The 21,714-nt window shown below is 46.7% G+C and overlaps 1 protein-coding gene across 5 annotated transcripts; it reads right to left on the bottom strand.

Annotated features, from left to right (window-relative positions):
- Positions 1-858: 858 nt before the first annotated feature.
- SAP130 (Sin3A associated protein 130) lies at positions 859-20,933 on the bottom strand. 5 transcript variants are annotated; one of them, XM_051626075.1, is made up of 21 exons: positions 20,875-20,933; positions 20,162-20,264; positions 19,109-19,344; positions 18,505-18,663; positions 17,073-17,184; positions 16,107-16,231; positions 15,157-15,281; positions 14,428-14,578; positions 14,140-14,230; positions 13,793-13,897; positions 12,592-12,733; positions 12,204-12,325; positions 9,430-9,732; positions 8,236-8,407; positions 6,920-7,024; positions 5,759-6,120; positions 4,251-4,499; positions 3,820-3,945; positions 2,817-2,920; positions 2,017-2,130; positions 859-1,801 (listed from the first exon to the last, which is right to left on the bottom strand). In XM_051626075.1, exons 2-21 carry the CDS (start codon positions 20,256-20,258, stop codon positions 1,643-1,645), a joined length of 3,159 nt encoding a protein of 1,052 aa, XP_051482035.1. In that variant the 5' UTR covers positions 20,259-20,264; positions 20,875-20,933; the 3' UTR covers positions 859-1,642. The 5 variants fall into 5 exon arrangements, with proteins under 5 accessions (XP_051482035.1, XP_051482037.1, XP_051482038.1 ...); XM_051626077.1 differs by lacking the exon at positions 20,875-20,933 and having other exon boundaries at positions 4,251-4,496; positions 20,162-20,296; XM_051626078.1 differs by lacking the exon at positions 20,875-20,933 and having other exon boundaries at positions 4,251-4,496; positions 8,236-8,404; positions 20,162-20,296.
- Between the last annotated feature and the right edge of the window lie 781 nt (positions 20,934-21,714).

Here is a 21,714-nt window from a genome sequence, read left to right as displayed (position 1 = left end):
GTGACCAACTGCGGCTTCCACCGCGGGGCCCCGGCCCGGAAGCGGCGGCTGCAGCCGGAGGGGCCGGGCCGGGCCGGGGGTGCGGAACGGAGCAGCCCACGAGCAACCTTTCCACAGCGCCGCTAGGAAGCGGGGGCGGGTCGGTGTTCCTGATGCCGTGAGAGCTTCGAGCAGCCACTTGTACATGTTTATTCCTCAAGCACAAGAAATACTCAGCCATAACTAGCAGCTTGTTGGGTTCCAATCTGTTCCTGTCCCACTTCTCACACTTGTGCTGTCATCATTATACTAGAATTGTATCTTACAATTAACGTGTTTTTACTTTTAAAAGTAAAATCAAGCAAATACAAAAGTGAGACTGCCATCCAGACAAAGCTGAAGTTGAATTTGCATCTGTTAAAAACACAACAGCATGAATATGAGCATTCTACTTACTTGTCCAATTCCTTATTTTTTAACTACATACCATGTTTTCCTAATCTAACTTCTGAAAGAGCTCAGTTCTGAATCAAGTCAATCATCAGCCCTATAACACACTGGGGGGGGGGAAAGTATTCTTAAAACAGAATTAGTTCATGAAACTGATACCTCCTGCTGCAGAGACTAAAAATTAAATGATCTGGCAACCTTTCTAGAAAATTAGGGTTAAATGCACAGGTGCATGGGAGACAATCAATCCATACTGCATGTTTAGGAGCTGAAACTTGAATCAAGCTAACCTTCCCTCTGCAGCACAAGAGGCTGACCTCTTTCCAACGTACTTCTTCTCCTTAGAAGGCTTCTTCCAAGGCTTCCTCTTGGTTTTGAGTTTCCAGGTCAAATAGTTTCACTAGGATAAAGGTGCACAAACTGCTCACATACAAAAACCTCCAAGTCCTTTATTAATGTTTTCAGGATGTACATGGTAATTAACAACTAGCATTACACCAGCTACAGGAAGTCCTCTGTTGCAGGAGGTACTTCAAAACAAGGATCCCAGAGCACCAACATAGACACACACAGAGACACAACATCACTGGGAAATTATTCCCCCCCCCCATTTATTTATTTTTTTAACTTGACAGCTAGAACTTCTCAGCCATTGGAGATTCTGAACACGGCAGATCTCCTGGTGCAGTGGCACTGGTTTAAGATGGCTACTTCAGACACTGGAGGGTCAGAAGAAAAAGATCTGAATGGGGTATCTGAAAGCAGCTTCACTTCGGCTGCTTTGAAGCACAGCTCTTGTCAGGGTTGATACCTCTACATCAGCCTCCTGGTGGCCCCTGCAGAGCCTCGTGCCTCACAGGTGTCAACACACCTTGGGTACATTTACCCCTAAGCTGCAGAGCAGGAGGAGCACTGTCCACCACATATTGCATCCCTGGTTCCAATTAGTAGGCAATGACACATCCGGAGGGTTAAACAAATGGGACCAGAAAGACTTTAAAAAGGGATGAGCCTGAGAGAAATCGTTGTTCATTAGGAGAAATCAGTGACAATCCCTTCAGGTCACCACGCTTCACATGCCCATTTGTTGCCAACTGTTCCCTAAGCTCATCCTTTTTTATTCAGATGCTCCACTTAAAAATAAATCCAAACCACAATCAGGTTCAACTCCATTCTGTACACATTCTCCACTTTCAGAGTCATTATTCTGGCTTTAGACCTTCTCCTTTCTCTTTAATTTGGATACCTTCTTGACAGTTCCATTCTTGTTTAGAAGCTTCAAAACACGATCCTTGTGATCCAAGACCTTTAGCATGGAGTCTCGAGCCTCATTGATTTGATCCATCACAAGTTTACACCTCTGCATATTCCCCTGCAATGAAACACTGTGGTCATTAACAGCCACTGTCCAGTTTAAGCAACCACTGTGCCTTTACTAACACCCTCTGGAACTGCGGATGTGGGAAAGACATGATGAGTACAGATCTGGGGTTGGGGGTTAAGGCAGCTTTAGCTCTTCCTAACTGTGTTTGAATATTTTGTAAGGGTAAAGAAGTCTGGCTGGGTTGAGAGGCCACAGGAACCTACCTGTATCAGCTCATTGATTCGATGCAAATCATCATCAGTGGCTGCCTTTTTCTTTGGAATGAGGCCCTCCTGCAGGGCAGTCAGTCGCTCGTACACATCGTGCTCCAGGTTGGTCTAAAAGACACCAGCACTTCATGAGGAGGTTCACCACTGGGTCAGAGAACACTTGCTCACATTCAGAAAGCTACACACAGAAGACGACAATCCGTTCCCCTCTCAGCTGCTCATGTCAATGATTCAAAAGATGAAGCCTGTGACGCTGAGTGTGGCACTATCATTCTTACTGACATCCTGTTTACAGGCTTGCTCCACTTCTGAACAAACATGGACCCTAGCCAGAACTGCTTCCTCTGTGTCTCACAGTACTATTCCAGGAATGCAGAGGTTTTGGGGAGTTTGGTGCTAGAATGCAAAGCACCTACCTCACCCCCAACCTGAAACAGAAGCATCCAGGAATGTGGATCAGTGCTGCCTCCTCAGATCAGCCGCACCATCCCAAACAGAAGCTTCTTCAGACCTGTGCATCAGCAGGAGGGAGTTGCCAATTTTGATCATCTGTACAAAATACATCAGCTCTTATGTCTGGATCAAAACCAACACTCTCAAGTTTCCAAGCCACTTATGCCACATTCCTGAGAAAGGGGAAAGTGCATCCCACTCCCTTTGGGCACTACACACCAGCTCCTTCACAGCATCCCAGTGTCAGATGACATGTACTGAGTCTGTAAAAACATCCTCCTGTCTTACACAGCTCTGTGCTCCCCCGTGTTGCAGGAGGCTGCCAAGCCTCATCCACCTACCAGCTGTAGCAGCTGCGCTGCACAGAGATGGACCTTCCACCCTTGTGCACGACAGGACACGCCCTTCTGGTTGGCAATCTCCTGGAGCATGGCCTTCTTCTCTTCTGTCATTGGGAAACACAAAGATACACTATTCACCTTTCAGGAAGCCAGGCCTCCCTTCTCCAACAAAATCATTAAACAACTCTGGCTCTCCATATATCCTGATAAATGAGAGTGAGGAATGTTTTGATTCAGACAGGAAAGAGCCACTCATCTGCCATGTACCTGACTGCTGCTCACTTATTGACAAGTTATCTGTATTTCCAGAAAAATTATATCCTGTTTTTTTTTCCCCCTCATTAAAAAAAGGTGGTGTTCAGCATTTTAACACCCTACATGAAAAAGTTGAGTCTATCTCATAGCAATGAAATACACATTTATTCCCTCCTTGTTGTATTTACACAGCTGTGAAAACCCAGCCTTCTTAACAACTCTAAGGCATTAGCTAAGAAGCCTAAAAACAAGAATTTGATCTCCGTTTTTCTCATATTAGAAAAAAATAAATGTAAGAGCCCTTTTGTTAGATTACAACATTAGTTACACTAAATCTAGAATGTTTTTTATTAAACTGTTAAGTTTGCTTCATAGCAAGAAACCACAAAATTAAGCATCACCACAGCAGGTCACTACGGAAGGATTACTGTCTTTAGTGAGTTTTAACACTCTACATAAATACATTTCTCAATAACCATGTGTTTTTTTAATTTATTTTACAAAGTTACAGCTAATTCTCTGTTGTGTTGTTCCTTTCTCTCCTCCTTGAGAGCGGCAACACTAAGCTAATGAAAGTCATTAGCCAACTTGATCAACCCTTGCTTTCCAAACTTCAATCAAAACCTTTTTGTGGGATCGCTTATCAGCACCAGGTAGCTAAAGGTGCTCCTCAAACACCTGTGCCAGGTATGCCAGAGCAGCTCATCCCAGAGGAATGAAGCTGCCCAGCTCCAAGCAGTAGACGGACCTTTCACCCGGACATCACTGTATCTCTGGAAGTGGTGGTAAGCAGCTTTCCAAGGGTTGCGATAGTGACGGAGCAACGTGATTGGCGGCCGTGGACGTACCGGGACGTATCTCACACCTTCTTCATCTAGAGAAGGATCCAGGGAGAAGTCTGTCAGTACCATCATTAAGTAGGTAAAAGGAGGAGATGAGTGTGACACAAGAACTGCAGCAGATCGGTGGGCACAACCTCATGCAATGTGATGCTCTGTGTGTCAAGAAAGTTAATTTTCCCTGGATGTCACTATGCAGAACGTGCTGAGAAACTGACACTTGTATTCTGTATTGTTTGTATTCTCAAAGCAGGAGAACATCAGAGCAGTCTCTGAGAAGCAAAAGGAGGCAAAAATACAGATATCTAACTAGGACTAAAGACATTAGAGATGACATTACCTATATATTCCTTTGGGGGAGACTTGCGCTTCTCTGCCTTCACCAGCAAACTTTTGGTAGTGGACTTCTCGTCATCAGTGCTGTTGGTTTCCATCATGTCCCCTTCCTCTGTGGAGATGACATGCTGCTGCTTACGGGGTTTCTTCCTCGGGGAGGCACCAGGTGGCAAGTCACTTGGAGGCATTGAAAGGTTGTTGGCCAGCAACGCCAGAGATGAAGACACTGTACTCGTAGTCAACGGAGGGACTGCTGAGAGGAGGGAAAGAAGAAAACCCAAGCCATGGGTATGAAGGTGACACACCAGCATTGTCTGAGCAATGAGTAGGTGATGCTTCAGCACACTGCGAGGAGCGAGGAGCATGAACTCCATTTCACATGCACTTCAGCTCCATGTGAGTAGAAGACAGATATTAAACCAGCAGCAACTGCTGGGACAAGCCTGTACCCTGAGATCTTTAATGTCTCATGGACAAAAACATAAAAAAAGAGACAACTATTCTCAATTCCTTAATATTCAAAGTTTATGCGAGTTGAATGCTACAAAAAGGAGTCCACCCTAACATCCATCTTGTGTTACTGTAAAAAAAGTAAAAAGGTATCTTTGTATGTCCACCAGCACAGATCAGCCAATAGCAAGCAAGTCTCTTCTCTCTTTTGTCATGCAAGCAGAGAGTCCCATGCAATCTGTCTGACTGTAGCATTCCTTGGAAGAGCCTACTTGTCCTGCAGGGTGAACAGCACCACACCAGCAGGTCACTGCACCAGCCAACACCCTCTGAAGATGGGCAACACAGCAGCAAAGGGCTGGAGGGAGGACTCCACATATATTGGGGAAAAAAGCTTAGCCAGCCATGACTGAGGCTGTAAGAAGTTTCTGGATATGATCTCTTGAAAATTTGGCCTACCCACAACTGCTGGTAAGAGACAAAAGAACACTAAAGAGCCTAATGCTGCCTGCCTGTGCTTCAGAGACACAATCAGAGAAGCAATCAGCTTCTTCCATCACAGAACAGAGCTATGGATCTAACATCTAGAAGAGAACTCTGATACCACATAACCCATGAATGTGAGATGCATTGGTACCATTTTGCCACTGTGTAGAGCCTGATCCCAGATCCCTAAGGATTTGGACTTCATTTGGATCATACTGTGTGACAGCAACTATAGCCAAGCTGGCTAAGGCAATATAATTAATATTTTAGAAGGTTCTAGAGAGAAATATCCATGAATTACAGAAGGACCCTAAGAAGTCCTGCTCTGGTCAACAGTTCTTCACGTATGAGAAAGGCCCTTGGACCTAAATGGTAAGATTTGTGAGAAAACTGAAATTAACTGTGGCAATTCATAGTATCTTGATACTGCTGCTGAGCATGTGTGTTTTAAACAAGGAATTCACCCTGACTCTTCAGATTGTTTGAACCTGCACAAACAGTCACAACACCAAGTGACTCCCAATTTCTACACTGTCTCAACAACAAGTGAAAACCTGATGATTAATAACCACCTACCAGATACTGGTCGCATTATGTCCATAGGCTCCACTTCCTCTTTGATTTTTATGTCTGGCACTGGAGGACCCAGCACTGCTGACAGGGCCCCACTCATGGTTGATGGAGGAGCAGGTGCAGCCACAATTGTGGTAGAAGTTGGTGGAGCAGCTGGGACAGCTCCTGGAATGGTGGACAGAGCTGCTGCAGGCTGTGAGGTGGGACTGGCTGCTGCAATGATTGTTGGAATGGCAGAGGGGGGTTGCTGGGAGGTTGGGGGAACCACAATGGTGGGCTGCTCGCTGCCTTGGTTAGACACTGCCTCCATTGACACAGTGACCGGAGTGGCCATGGACACGTGAATTTCAGGTTTGGGCTTTGCACTGTAACATGAAAAAAGCAAAACAAACTGAAGTTGACTGCATCTCAGCCATGACCACCTCACATAGAGTGAGTGAGCCCAGCTGGGTTCAGACTACCCAGTTTTTCCTGCACCTGGAATCAACATGGTTGGAAAGGACTTCTAGAGGTCTTAGGATCACCAAGTCCAATCCCCAGGTAACACCTGGCACAGTAAGGTGCTTAACCACAGCAGAAGGTGTCACCTCAGTTACATTTCCTCCTCCACTCACTTTCTAATGCTTTGTATTTATTATAGATGCCATTTTCCTCCACTCTAACAAGCTGAATCCCACAACTAATTCCAGGTAACTTCAAAGTACTTGTAAAAGGACCAAGACAGTTTCACACTGGAAACGAGGAAATTCACCCAAAGTTGTAGTGTCCCCTATCCTCTTTTTGCAAGAGGTCCTGCTATAGCTAACAGTTATGAAACAATACATTGTGAAGCCACTGAACTCAACTGAAGCAGGGCAGAAGCTCAATTTATCTTTCTTCAGCATTAAAGCACTATAGAAAAAAGTTTTAAGGCCCATCCTTCACAAAAGCAGACGGATTTTTATTTGTTTCCATGAAAGCTCCTAACCACACCTTTTAGGAGGCAGCTGCCTCAGCTTCACAACAGCAGAACTACTCAAGTCTGTTCAAAGTTGTCACACTAACAAATCCAAAATAGATAAAGTTTCCCAATAGAAAAGAAAAAGCTTCAATATTGAAAGAAGGAAAGTCTAACAAATATAGTGAAACTGTGATGACACAGTTGGTTGTTTCCTAAAGCCTTACCCAGCAGGCCTTGGGGATCCAGACGTGCTCCGCATCGCACTCTCAACACGCGTGCTAGCTACTTCAGGTGGCTGAGGTGGAATTAAGCTTTTCCTGACGGCCAGCCTGGAAGAGACAGACAGATCTAAGAGTCTCACCTCCTGAGGCAAAGACATACACAACTGAGAGTAAAGGAATCAACCCTCTCTTGCCCAAATCTGGACAGGAGGCTCCAGCTGTCTTCACTGATGCTCCTCAGTCTCGTTTTACTTTTCAAATTAGATGTTATGTTTTACTTCCTTTATGATAAAAGAAGTCACTCTGGCCTAGTATCACCCCCATTTAGGGCTTCTCACTTCACTCTCATCCTGCTGCAGCCACCAGGTCCCAAAGCAGACAAAGGGAGATCTGGCCATGATGCCACTGTTCTCCACTGCCATTTCAAGGAAAAGTAAATCTTCTGGAACAGAATAGGGCTTAGACAGACACCTGCTTCCTTTAGCTGGACTGGACTGTGTCAAGGCCTGACTCCAGTACCACAGGCCTGAACGTGGACATCAGGCAGCACAGAACTGAATACAGACAAGTATTTTGAGAGGTTATTCCAGTCTCCTGTGGGGCTGTAAGTCAAACCGTTGTCCAAAATAATCAGCCTCTCAAATGGAAACATTATCCAGTGATCTACCTCTGCTTCTTTAATTTCTGTTTCAGTTTTACAACCTAAGGCTTTACTGCCTTTAAAAATGTTTTCCACCCAATTGAAAAAAAAAAAAAAAAAGCAAAGCAATTTCAGTCTTATAGGACACATCTGTTCCAAATGTTTCCAATCATTAGTCAGGAGGAAATGTATTGTTACTTCTAAAGCTGTCTCCTGCCTCTTTATTCAGGCATTTTAAATTAGACAACATACAATATTTTGAGTTTAAGTTACTCCCTCCCTTCTTTCTAATCAGCTTTCACAGCAGGGTACTAATTCTATCCTTTCTGATCATCCATGTGTTATTTCAAGAACAGCATTGACGACAAAGCATGGAATTCTTATTTTAGATTATAAAGTCTGGTTTTGTTACACTAAGAATCCACTTTCCCTCAAAGGGTCAGTCTCAAGAGCTAGGAGACAAACTGTCCTTCTTATTTCATTACTGACAGTGACATAAAACTGTATCCTGCCCTAGGGTAGGAAAGGAGGCGTGTTTCACAGATCAGCAGGTCACTCACCACCACTGCTTGCTGAATAATCTGCTAGAACTTTTCATATCTCCACTGATATGATGCCATTGAGCCAGGCCAGATTGCACAGAAGTGTCCTTCACACATCAGTCTTCAACTCTACTCACCCATCTGTGGTTGGTTTCTTCCGGAGGATGCTCGGGCGCGGAGAGGAGCCCTGAGCTGGGATGCTGGTGCTCTGGCTGTGGGTTTGCACAACTGTAGTTGCTGCAGAAGCCGTGCTGAATGTGTTGCTAATAGGATTTGCTACAATGGTGGCTCCATCTGCCAAGACTACTGCTGGGAAGGATGGACGTTGACATGGCAGAGAGAACAGATCCAGAGAAGATAAAGCAGCAGTTACTTGTGGAAATCTGATGACAAAGCAAGTGTTTGCAGAGCACGCATTGACCACATGCTCTTTGACTCCCCCCGCCATCTTCAACTGTAGAGCTTGCCAAACTATCTGGTAAGCAACACCTTTGCTACAAGCAAATCAATCTGCTCACTGAACCTTCTGCAAGGGGGATGGAAGCTACCTCCTGCCTAACTGCTGCTGCTAGGGAAATCACCTTCTCCAGAAGAAATGGAAAATACAGAAATTGCCATGGGGATCACCAACACAACTGGGTCAACAGAGTAACACTCCTGGCAGAGTCTACATGGCAGTGCATGCCACATGTAAGTAAGTGAGCACCATCAGCTGTGTTTATGTCCCAACCTTCTGCAAAAGCCTGTTTGGCCAACTAAGGGATGTGGAGCATTTAGTCAGTCAGGAAGTCACAATGTACATCTGCCAGCTTTGCAACAGCACATTGTCTTGGTTACCACATCCCATTTCTTCAGTTATTGCTCATCAGACCATTCCTTTTTAATGAGGGATGGTTTCTATCACAGTCCAAGATCAGGTTACCAAGTGGTACCTGGCTGTGTTTTCATTGCTGCTGTGATCTAATGTGTAGCTGCAACAGTTTGGAGAACATAATTTCAACATAATTTACTTGCAAATTACTCTTCCCACAAGGCCTTACTGAAGAGAACTGTTTAAGCTCAGGCACTACCAGCCTCTCCTACTGAAGTAACACATTCAAAGCCACCCAAACACTCCACCCAGCAGGCTCAGAAAGAATAAATTAAGAAACAGGTAAAAAATATTTGGTGGGAGAAGGTGTATGAACATACATGGTGTCCACTACTGGACCACAGAGACTGCAGCGAGGTTGTTAGTGAGGGTCAAAGGGAGGAAATGAGACAAATGTGGCAGAGCCAAGCTCAGTGGCTCTGATGGGGTCCCAAGCCCTGGCTTGGCTGGTGGCTCTTACCTGAAGTCTTGGTGTCAGCCTGTGGCTGCTGGGCGCCCATTGGCGCTGGCTGCAGTCCCTGTGCCCCCATTGGTGCTGCGGGGTGCAGCCCCTGCGTCCCAATGGGCGCTGGCTGGATGCCCTGGGCGCTGATTGGCGCGGGCTGGATGCCCTGGGCGCTGATTGGCGCGGGCTGGATGCCCTGGATGTGACGGGCGTGAGATGCATCTACAGTCATCAGCTGCATGGGGTTCAGGTGGACAGTGGAGGCCACGCCAACGCCCGCCGGAGCCGTAATAGCAGAGTTGGGTGCCTGGGCTGAGACTGGGGACACAACACAGACATCGCGTCATGGCCCCGCCTGGCTGCCCTCGCTCCCTCCAAGAGTTAATCCAAAGACCAGTTTGCTTTGAACAATGAATTTGCCAGCCTGCTTGCTGCAGCAGTAAATCAGAGTGGAGACACCAAACTGTCTGCCAGAAGAATGAGGCATTACTCTTTATTTCCATTCCATTTTCTTTTTCAAATTGCAACACAAGAGAAAAGATCAAGTCTAAATCAGCTTTAGGTCAGACTCAAATTATATTTCTGTACCCAGCTTCCAGTGCCAGGAAGCTGTGTAATCTTTTCACTCAGCATCTTATTTCACAATGCTTGTAAGTACAAACACTTTGCATTTTCCCTGCTTTAAAAAAAAAAAAAAAAAAAAAAATTCGATAATCAGAAGCTTAAGCCATTTCTTCTGAAAAGACAGTCTCTCCATAAAGCTGATCACTGCATCAATTAAAAAAAAATATTTCACTGTAGAAAAGTAATCAGGGATTCATAGAATCATAGAATGGTTTGGGTTGGAAGGGACCTTAAAGATCATCTAGTTCCAACCCCCCTGCCATGGGCAGGGACACCTCCCACTAGATCAGGTTGCTCAGAGCCCCATCCAACCTGGCCTTGAAAACTTCCAGGGATGCGGCTTCCACAACCTCTCTGGGCAACCTGTGCTAGTGTAAGCAACTCATTCAAGTGTAAGAACCTTAAAGTAGGGCTTACTACCCCTCTCCCCAGCCACACAGTCATAAAAAGATTTTCTTAGTGCAACTGAAGCAACTGTTCTGAAGCTGGGTGCAATCTTACCTGACTTGGAACAGGGATGGCTGGATCCCACAGCTAAAGTGAGCATGAAATCCTTTGTGACAGAACAATGTTCTCAATAAAGTACCTCTTCTAAGATGGTAATTTATTTCAATTGACAGCACCGAGGAACTATGATTCCATCTCTCCAGATCTACTATATGGTGTATGATGCTTCTCCCTAGCAGCTTACAGCAATACTGTTAGATTACCTGCAGCTTCATATTTCCAATCTTTACAGGACAGTGGCACTATTTCTGCAGCCACACACAGAATGCAAGTGCAAACTTGGCAACGATGGACTTGCCTGCTAACAAAGGACAGCCTGTCATCACAACAAGCTGATTTCTCATTGTCACAGGATTTCCATCCGGTTCTTGTGCTGACAAGACACTCTTGACAACAGCTGTGAAAACCCTGAAATCCAGCACCAGGTCCCTGAAAATGGCTTCTGTATCAAGTATGGCACATGAATTCTCTTAGTGGAACACCCTCTGCACTCTTGTTGCAGAACTTTCTATCCAACAAAATCCCTTTGGGAGACTATAAAACCACAACCAGCACGTGGAAAGCCAAAGCAAACATTCTTTCTCGCCATTCTGTATTAACACTCCTAACTCAGTGACCTTTTAAAAAGTTGCTTCTGCAGTTTTATCTAAGCCCTGACCTGGCTGACCTGTGTCAATTTAACAAGCAAAATGTCTCTGTCAATGAGCTCCTGCTGAAGAACCTACATCTGCTTTATAAAAAACGAGCATTAGCTTGCCAACACCCTAACTGGAACTCCTGACAGTCTGCAATCACGTTCTACCAGGGGCCCTGCACCACCCCTCAACCACCACTGGCAGCATCAATTTCCACCACTCACCCACTTGTTCTCCTTTGAAACTTTCATCCAAAGTGCAGGAATGCACAGAAGGAGCTCACCTGACCCTTTTGCAAGGCATTTTATCATCCTGAAGCCCACCTCAACTCCTGACATGGCACTGTCAGGACAAAGCAACTTTTCCCTGGATTTTCAATTACATCAGTTTCCTGTGCAGACTTTCCCATTCAGCAAATGGTCTTTGCCACCTCCAAGTCCTTCCAAATTCTCTCTGCACTCCGTGAGGGTAACATACTGCCAGCACACAATGTTCTGTGAAAATCCAAATTGTGCATATTCCTAGGGTTTGGACTGTACAATTGTCACACTATAGAGAACAGTCCTAAATCAATCAGCTTTACCTAAAAACACTCCTAATTTTGTCACAGAATGACATAACTTTGGGGTTGTGACATGGGCTCTTATTATACATGATTTTTTAACTGCAAGTCACTGCGACAGTTCAAACACATTCACTGCTTCGTTCTTTCAACTAAAGCACTGATGCAAAAGTGTGCAATGCAGCTTATTTTTTTCCTGTATTTTGAAAGAGATTAAAATGGGCTTGTCAGAAGACCAGGGAATGCAGATGCATCAAAAAGCTGGCTTAGTTTGGAGACGTTGAACTGTTTTGATTTCTATAATCAAAAACTTTTACTTATAGAGATGCAAACCCTCAGCCAAGAAGAATTGTGTCAAACTGCCAGAATTAAGCATAAAAGCCTCTTGCTGCTCCCACTGCTCTAGCTCATCCACAAGGTAACAATTAGACACAGGTCAAAGTCCCCAGAGCTGGTCCTACCTGGGTACTGGCGAATGGTGGACACCGAGCTGGTGATGGGGGTGTAGGTGTGCGCGGTCAGAGGGTAGGCAGAGGGTGGATACGTTGGCAAGAAATACTGGAACTGGACAGGCACGGACTGCCTGCAAGCATCAGAGAAAGCAAGTGTTATACACACCATTTCAACAGCTCCTCTTCAACCTCTGCCTTTGGGCCACTCCTTGAGTTTTGTCATCTCAACCATCAGAACTATCAAGTGTCTGAACTATTATATTTAATTCAAAACTACAACATTGCTCCCACCCCAGGTTTTTAGAACACACTCTTTCCAGCATATCAGAACGTAGGAAAGCAGCAAGGCACTCAAACCCTTCCCTCACGGTCATTCACAGAGCTGTTATTTCCCCACCTGTTGTCATTTCTGGTTTCCATTGCTACAGGGTTGGGAGATGACCGGTGACTGGAGAGGGGGATGAGATTACTCCTCTCTGCTGTGTAATCAGACTGGATCCGGGGTGAAGTGTGTGTGATTTGCTGAGGAACCACTTTAGCTGCACAAAGACAAACATGCTATCAGTTCACAGCCAAAGGAAAAGTTGGCAGACACTGCACAGGCACGATTCGTTCTCCTGGCAGAGACCCCATTCCTAGTACCCCATCATCCCCCCAAATAAAAAGCCACCCTATCCCCAGATGATTTCCTGTCCACACTGATGACAGCTTTCCTCAATAGGAAAATAAGGGAAATGAAGCATTTTTCATCGATTTGTACCAGAATAGAAAGACATGATATACTAATACATCAGTTATACCTGCTAACACATTAAGTTACTCCAGTGCTCAAATGATTTATTTTTTTTTTTAGGATCAGTCCAATCCTTTCTGCTGTCAAGAACTTACTTATTCAAGCTTCCAAAGCAAAACTTGACAGTGACCAAGGGAAATTAAATCAAGACAGACAAGTGTACATAGACAGAGGCCAAGAAAAGAAAGAAAACATGTACAAAAGCTTTAGAGAAAACACTAATTTATCAAGATACAACTTCACTCCTTGGAAATTTAAGCAGGGAAAGATTTTATAAAATTCCAAAAAAACAAGGAGGCCAGCAGGGAAAAATGAACAAAAGGAAATGTATGCAGTTCTGCAGGAACCATCTCAGGCAGATTCTATATCTAGGCAAGTAAATTTCCCACCTTTAGACCTTAGCAATTTACCTCCAAATGAACACACTAAGCACACTTGGCCAGGACACCAAACGCATCAAGAAGCACAGGAAGGTGCTTAGAAAATCAACTCTGAAAGCTATACTATTATCACCAAGCAGTTATAACTTCCAGTATAGAGAATGCAGGTTCTGAAGTGCCAAAAGGCCCAAGTTCATCCAAAAATTCAAGTAAGTTAATGAGCCATTTTATTACTTACTCCTCCTAGAACGTTTCTTCCTGGTATTAAAAGCTATGCCACAGAAAACCTGTTAACTGGTTAATCTCAAAAGTTATTTTCTTCCCCTCCTTAACTTGCTAACTTCTGTTTGATGCACAAACACTGCTAGCATAAACTGAAAACTGAAGCATCAGTGCAGAATCTTCTTAAAACTGGAATCACTCACCAACTGGGATGTTTGAGGTCGTGACAGCTGTAGCATGGGAAGAATGGGAGGGCATTGTCATGGTGACAATGGTGCTTGTAGGCGCTTGGGTGTGAGACACAGAACCTAAAGAAAAAAAACACAAGATCTTTCTACAGAGCCCTCCCACACCAGTGTATCTATAGCTAAGTAAAGAGGGCAAAAACTCCAAGAACCCATCAATCTCCCTCCTGAAGTCTGCTCATGCACGTTTAAATTCAGTCTTTACCACCACCAAAAAAAAAAATCCTCCAAAGTAAATCAGGTTGCATGGTCAAGGAGGAAAACCACCAAAAACCACATCCCACAACAGCATTATGGATACTCACCAGCTGTGGTTGCTGAAGCAATTGTATTCGTTGCCAAAATAGGTGCCACTGTTGCTGCTGCCACTGGAGTACCAGTACTAAAAATGGTTTTCTATGAAATTAAAAGAAAACCTCCAAGTTAAAACATTAGTACATTTAAAATATTTACTTCATATAGAATCTTGCTGTAAAGAGCACAAACTTAGATCCTAATACTCTTTTTCCCAAATTTAATCTTCACGCTCAAGATGGAAACAAAAGAGATGTCCAGAGAACACGAGAGGGTTTTTTTTCCCTCTGGCAGTTCACCTGAGCCATGGTGTGGAGCTGTGGCTTCTGTGTTCCTATAGCTGGGTGTGAGGGCAGCGTGATCCGAGTGGCCGCGTCCCTTGGCTGCGCAGGCCGCTGAATGCTAATAGCTGCAGAAGGTGGGTGCTGCTGGATGGAGAGGGTAGGTCGACTGGAGAGAAGGAAAAATACTTATGAAGATAACTTTGTGGATACTAAATACAACAGATAACACGCAAGGACACACATTGGGCCTCAGTCTCTTCCTCTCTGAGGGCAGCACTGCTACCAAATACATGGCCAAGTTTCTGATGCTGCTTTGCTCTGTTCTGCCCTCATCCCCTGCAAGTACACAACTAGAAGGGCAGACTTACTGATAACATCATTCATCACAAAGACTTGCAGTCAGGGATGCTTTTCAACATTCTTGTGTTATTTTTTTTTCACTCTTCATAAAAAAAGATGGGCTGAATTAGCCACAAACTCCTATAACAGACTGCCTTCCAGAAACAGGAGATCACTACTGACTTGTTAAGCTCTTTCTTCCTCAGAACACAGTGCAACAGTTCATGTTCGTAGTAATGTTTTATTTACAAAACTGAAAGCATTTGCACTGTGCAAGCATTACTATTTTTGCATTATATCATCCCACATCTACAGGATGATCATCTCTGGATGTTTAACATGTATGCTTCCCCTTCCTGCAGACTCTGTCAAGTCAGGGCACTGCAGATTTCAAAGCACCATCACCTGAGGGTCGACTCCGTGGCATGTGTTGCTGTTGTAGTTATAACAGGGGACTGAGCTCTTGTGGCCGAGACAGTTGCCACCACAGCTGGAGGAATGGTGCTTGAAGTTGTCACGGGAGGACGAGACTGTAAAAACAAGTCAGAGAGACACATTCAGAGAATAAACTTTGCTGTTTACAGAGTAACTACAAATTAGGTTGTTAAAACTGGTTTTCCTGCATTTCATTGCTAAGTTTTGGTTCAGCATTCTAAGACATTCCCAGTCTTTCTGAATTGATCTCCAAGCTCCTCAGATTTGTCCTGGTTTTCAAAGCACATACATCATAGGAATCGGTAACCAACCAAGTCAACAAGACCAGATCCCTTGAAGGTCTTTAAGAAAAAACCACCACCACCAAGGGTCAGCTCCCTGCAGAATGAAAAACAACCCTGATCCAAAAATTGAGATCCCAACTGAAAGCACCAAGTAAAGATGTTTAATCCTGTTTTCTAGCACTGACCACTAGTACTATTGTAGGGAGATAGTACCTACAATCTTCTTCCTATGTGTGTGTATATAAGCTGATATATATAGGACCATATTAAAATGAAGTATTTTTTAATTCTACATCAATATATACACATTTAAGAATAAATACACACAAGGATATCACACCAGGCCTTTTAGACTTTAAAACTTGAGCGTATCTAAGCTAAATCCTCTTCCCAGTTTCTAAGCACTTTGGAGACAGTTAAAAACCCGATTTCTGGCACCAAGTTTATGAAGGAAATAAACCCCAGGACTAAAGCAACCATTTCACTGCTTGCTGTTAGAAACTGTTACCCAAGAAACACAACTGGACGAGAGCTGCCAGCAGCCTCAGCCCAGCAGATACCCAGTGAGAGGAAAGAGGCAGGAAGAAGGTGGGGCTGGCTGGTGGTGCTGGGTGAAGCTGCCTGGCTGCTACCTGCCTGGATGGGCTGGTGGATAATGTGCTGAACAGCAGGCTGGGCCGTCGCGGAATTTGGCAGCTGTGAAGCTGGTCTCAGGACTGTGGTTACTTTGGAACTGGACATCACTGCAGCAGCCGCTGCACCTGGGAAACAAACCAAGGGTGTTAACTCTGATATCAGTGAGTGCTACTTCAGTCTGAATGTACTTCAGGTGACACTGGGTTAAAAAGTAAGACTTACAAAAAATACATATATTTGTTCACAAAAGTCTGTGGGGAAGGGTAGGTGTTATTTGAAATGAATTGGCTTTACCGATACTTCTTACTCCCCTATAACAACCTGATATTGCAAATCTAATATTTTTCTATTCCAAGCTCTAGAACTCGGTATAAATACTTCAAACAGCTTGGTCGCTGGGTTAATGTGTAAATAAGTCACCTGATATGCACAATCATCACCCTGCACCTGACAAAGTTCCAAAGAAAGACCCATGTGCAATAGAAGAAAAGCAAAACAAAAAACCTCCAGCCAACTTTTACAGTGACAACAGCATAGGACTTCGGTTAATTTCTCTACTGTTGGCTGTCTCCTCATACAAAAAACATGTCTCAAAACTGCTCAGGTGCCACTGTCACAGATGAACCACACTTCCTACCAAGAACATACATGACATTTTGCAGGTTATGTCCATCTATACCAGTGTGTATTTTTTCTTGGAAGTGTCCTCTGTTCTAACCACACAGAACTAAACACCAGATGTGCTGGTATCTGCCAGCATGTTAAACATTCCTGTTCAGTCCTGCCCATTTTAGCTGAAGAGAACCTAATGCTTACAAGACCAGCAGTCACCTATTTATTGCAGCAGTCTGAGCAGCTGATGTATTAGCTGCACTAGCAGCAGTAAGAATTTTTAGAGGTGAGGGCTGGACGCATCTCTCTGAAGGCTGTGAGCAGAGGGCAGAGACAGCAAGACTGGATCCTTACCTCGGGGCAAGTGAGAAGCTCCAATGTGTAGGGGGGGCCCAGGAGCGCTACTTCTGATGATTGACATCTGCACATTGGTGGCCATGATATGATGCAAGTTACTAGGGTGCCCCTGCAGAAGTAAAGAAGTAACAAACCCCCAAATAAACAATGAGCTGTGTTGACAGAATTAACGGCCACACTGTTACCATATCTAAGTTCCAAAGACAGAAAAGAGATTTTGTATCAATACTCTGTGTACAAAGGCTGCCTGCAGTACAAGCTGCGTGGGTAGATGTTTCTGCAGGATTAAGTTACAGAGCCTGCTGACATCCTCTGTGGAAGATGTAAACATTTATCTGTTTCACTGACCTATTCTTCTGGCTGGCACGTGGGTGACAGTCAGCCAGCAGTCACCCACACATGAAGCAGAGAGACCGCCCTTCTGCCATTAGTGACTTCTAAGGCACGGATTCACCCCACCTCTCCAGAAAGCCAAGAGAATGGTGGAAACTTGGCAAAGGCTGCAACAAATTCTATTTTCTTAAAATTCTGGACTTGCCAGGAATGTTAATAAAGATAAAAATCTGCTGAAACTGCTACAGCCTTTGCCAGCCAACTCAAATCCACCTAAAGACACTTCACATCAAAACCCCAAGCCTTCTGAGGTTTAGTTTCAAATCATAAGGACTGGCTCTGGAGTCAAAGTTTGAGAGGAAAAACTTTCTAAAGCATTATCTCCATCTCCACCCATCCAACCTCCAATTTTGTCACTACTGGTTTTATAAGAATGCATTGCAAAACCATGTACTGTTCACCAGTCTCTTCTAATCTGCTCTCAAGAGAGCTAAAGGACACTGCAGTGATGAATTCCAGCACTTCACCTCACCTGGAACAGCAGGAGCTTTTAAGGCAAGACTCAGCTGCACAGCAGATTTTGGCCATCCCAGCCTTGCTGGGCCACATCAGTCAGAACATTACAATAAATCTGCAGCTTTCTAAAGAGCTGGTGACAACCGAGCGTGAGGTTTACTACTCCAACTGATCCAACAACAAGAGGACACTGCATGCGGAAGCCTGCTGCCTCCACCTTTCCTCCTGCTGCAGGAGCCTACCTCAATTGCACCAATATCACAGAATCACAGAATGTTTGGAGTTGGAAAGGACCTCCAAAGATCATCAAGTCCAACTCCCCTGCCAGAGCAAGATCAAAACTAGGGCAGATCACTCAGAAAGGCATCCAGACAGGTCTGGAAAGTCTCCAGAGAAGGAGACTCCACAGACTCTCTGGGGAGCCTGTTCCAGTGTTCTGAAACCCTAATAGTAAAGAAAATCTTGCTCATGTTGAGGTGGAACTTCCTGTGCTCAAGTCTGAATCCATATTAGTATTGATCTAACCATGCAGTGAGCTGGAACAGAAAAAAAAACAGCACAAAACCAGAAAAACACAGACCTGTTGACCACTGATTGTTGCCACAGGAATTGTTGGAGCCTGTGGCATGTTGCTTTCCATGGTCACAGTAACTTGCCCAGGAACCTTTGTAGGAGCTGACAGAGTAGAGGGTGGAGCAGGAGCAATGGGCCGGCTGGGCATGGTGGGCTTCAAGGGGGGCTGGAAGAGACATAAAAACAGAATCACTGGCAACTCCAAGAGATTTTATGTTGAAGCAAAAATAATTTGGGGTGGAGGCTCAAAGCCTGGAGAGAAAAATCAGCTTTGGACAAGGCTAAGTATGGTTTAATATCTGGAGAGGAAGGATATTGGTCAGTTGGAGTTATTCCATTTTCATTTGGGCATATTTTGTAATAGAAATACACAGCTTCTACCATACAGCTTGAGTCACAGGTGGAAAGTGTTAGGGCTACGGCATTTCTCTACAGACACTGGGTGTTCATAGTTAATTTGATATTCTCATCCAACCCTGCAGAGAAAAGGGGACTTCAGAACCTGATTGAAATAGCTCTTATCTTTCAGCTGAATTTATTCTTGCTCAACACTCTAACTTGTAACATAGATTGTATTTTTTTCCCCTATGAATTGTGAACCTCCTCTTTACCTTCATAAGCCCATCTGAAAAGGAAAGGGGGACAGCTGGAGTCAAATGTGCTGGTGGGGCTGTCACTGTCACCGGGGCACCAGACTGCACAGGGTGGTGCTGTGTCAGCATCTGAACCTGCGGGTACGGCCGAACCACCACTGGTTCCTGCTTTTCCTCTCGAGGTTGTATGGAGCCACCAGGGGCGACGTGCTCTCTAGGAGCAACTTCTGACTCACGACTGGATTCATCACTCACTAGGGGAAAAAAGAAAAAGGGGATTCTGAAGGAAAAGGTGAAAAAGGTGAAAAAGTTCACATCGGTCACTCACCAGGTCAGAGAACAGATGTCAGAAATAGTCTAAGTAAAAGAAATTCACCATTGCAACTAAACATATTCCAGCGCTGAAAGCTCTAGGTACTCTAGCACTGCTTCTGCTAGTTCCTCTCCAAACCAATGGGCTTTGTAACACTGAGCAACCTGGGGTCAGCTCTGAGAAGTCCATCTGAACACCTTCTTCTTCAAAATTAAATATCCAAGTAATTATCCAAGTAACTGCCCAAAATTCCTCATCAAACAGGCTGTTATTAAAAGTACTACTTTCATCACAGAATCACCGACTAGTTTGGGTTGGAGACGACCTTAAAGATTGTCTACTTCCAACCCTGGGCCAAGGGCAGGAACACCTGCCGTGACGCGGGAATGTGTCTGGATGTGTTGCGTACCCAAACACCAGGTGGAAAACAAGAACAAGCCCTCCAGAAGAAGAGCCCAGTTCACCCTGTCACCTCTGGCAGCCTAGGGAGAGCCTGTCGCATCGGCAGGGACAGCAATCAGGACGCCCATTCCAGCGAGGCAACTCGTTACCAGCAGCAGCCACTGCCTCGGCTGTGGCTGCGCGGCCCGCGAGCAGTTCGGTCCTTGGCACCGCTGGCCAGTCAGCAAGGGGACGGCGGATCTGCACCGGGTCCTGCCCGCCTGTGACCGAGGCTGCCCTGCTCCTCCCGCCCAGCGCCCGCTGCCCGCCCATCTCTGCAACCCGCAGAAACCGACATCACCCCTGGCCCCGCTTACCTGTAGCGGTGGAGCCGCTGGCGGGGCCGGGCGGCGGCGGCGCTGCTCCTAGACCGGCGGACGGCGCGCCCGAGCGCGGGAACTGCTGCGAGCTCATCTCCGCCTGCGGGCACCGCCGAGCGTTACGCTGCGTCACGAAACGTCACGGTACCGGCGACCCCCCCTGACCCGGCCGCCTCACGGGGGACGCCGGCTCCCCCGGCAGGCACCACCCCCCCGCTCCCGCCCTGCTCATTGGGCGCGGCGATAGCGGCGCAGCCAGGGCTGGGCCAATCAGGCGCGGCCCTGCCGCACCGGCCAATCCAGCGCGAGCCTCCCCAGCCAGTGAAGAGCAGCCCTACTAATGACGTACGAGACAGCGAACCAATGGCGCACGGGACAGCGCTGGCCAATGAGGGCCGGCCGTGCAGCCCGGGCCCACCCTGCCGTCCCGCCGTGAGGGGCCAGAGAGCCCGGATGTTGCCGGGAGAGCGGCGGCGCCCGGGGTCGCACTTGCCCGCCCCTCCAAGGCCCCTTGCCCCCGTGCCTTCCCGCCCCCCTCTCGTCTCCGCCGCCGCCTCAGCAGCTTGCACCGTTTCGCAGCGCTGCCGCCAGGCGTGGTCTCCTTCCGAGCAACGCGCATTAAAGACTGGGCCCCCGCTCACAGCCCTTTCCCGGGGCCGCCCTCGGTCGCCAGAGCGAGGTGGTGCCGCGCGCGCTGCCCGCGGCGCTACCTGTGCCCGGGGTCCCCCGCGACAGCCGTCACTGAACCGCCGCCGCCGAGCTCCGCTTCCGCCGCCGCAGCTGCCCGCGGGGATTGGCTCCGCTCGGCCCCGCCCGCCGCGCGCGCCCCCGCCCATTGGCTGCGGCAGCGCCTCCCGGGGCTGCTGGGAGGAGTAGTCCGCGCGCGGGCCCGGCAGGGCAAAGATCTCGCGAGAGGAGGCAGGGGCGGTGCCGCCAGCCGCGGGGTTTCCAGGGAGACGCGGCGGGGGCGGTGCCAGCCCGGGCCGGGCGGGCCCGAGGGACGGGCCGTGAGCGCCCGGTGCGTCACGGGGTGCCTGGCCCCGACATCCCTCTGGCCGCTGGCACAAGTATTTGCTACTGACTGGGACGGAAGTGAAGGAATAACACTCCCCGCTTTGACGACAGGACACCCTGCAACCCGCCGCGGCCTCGCCTGCCGTTAGACGCGCCTCGGAACGGCACTGTTTCCCGTAACATTGTCCTTGTCCAGGTCCTCGAGGCTCAGAGATAAATGAGATACACAGCCGTCCCTCTGAGAGCTTTACTAATATTTTAAATGAAACCAGAAACAAAACGGAATCACGTGGAACTGATCCCTAATTTTGCCCTGCAAGCCCTTCAGGTTTGTGTTGTGAAGGACCCTGGCAACAGCTGCTGAGGAAGCTTCGGGCACAGGCAGCCGTCAGGCTCGCTGTGAAGGCACACAGACCATCAGTCGGGACTGGAGACTTGTCCCGGGCCTTGATACTTGGGGCACTGCCTTCACCCTTGTCAGAGTTACTTTACTCTCAGCTTTATTCTGGCTGAACACCTGGAACAAGAAGTGCGGT

The sequence above is a fragment of the Apus apus genome, chromosome 8 (assembly GCF_020740795.1).
Source record: "Apus apus isolate bApuApu2 chromosome 8, bApuApu2.pri.cur, whole genome shotgun sequence".
NCBI lineage: Eukaryota > Metazoa > Chordata > Aves > Apodiformes > Apodidae > Apus > Apus apus.
The sequence above is the reverse complement of the archived record's forward strand: the minus strand, read 5'-3'. Positions and strand labels throughout refer to the sequence as shown.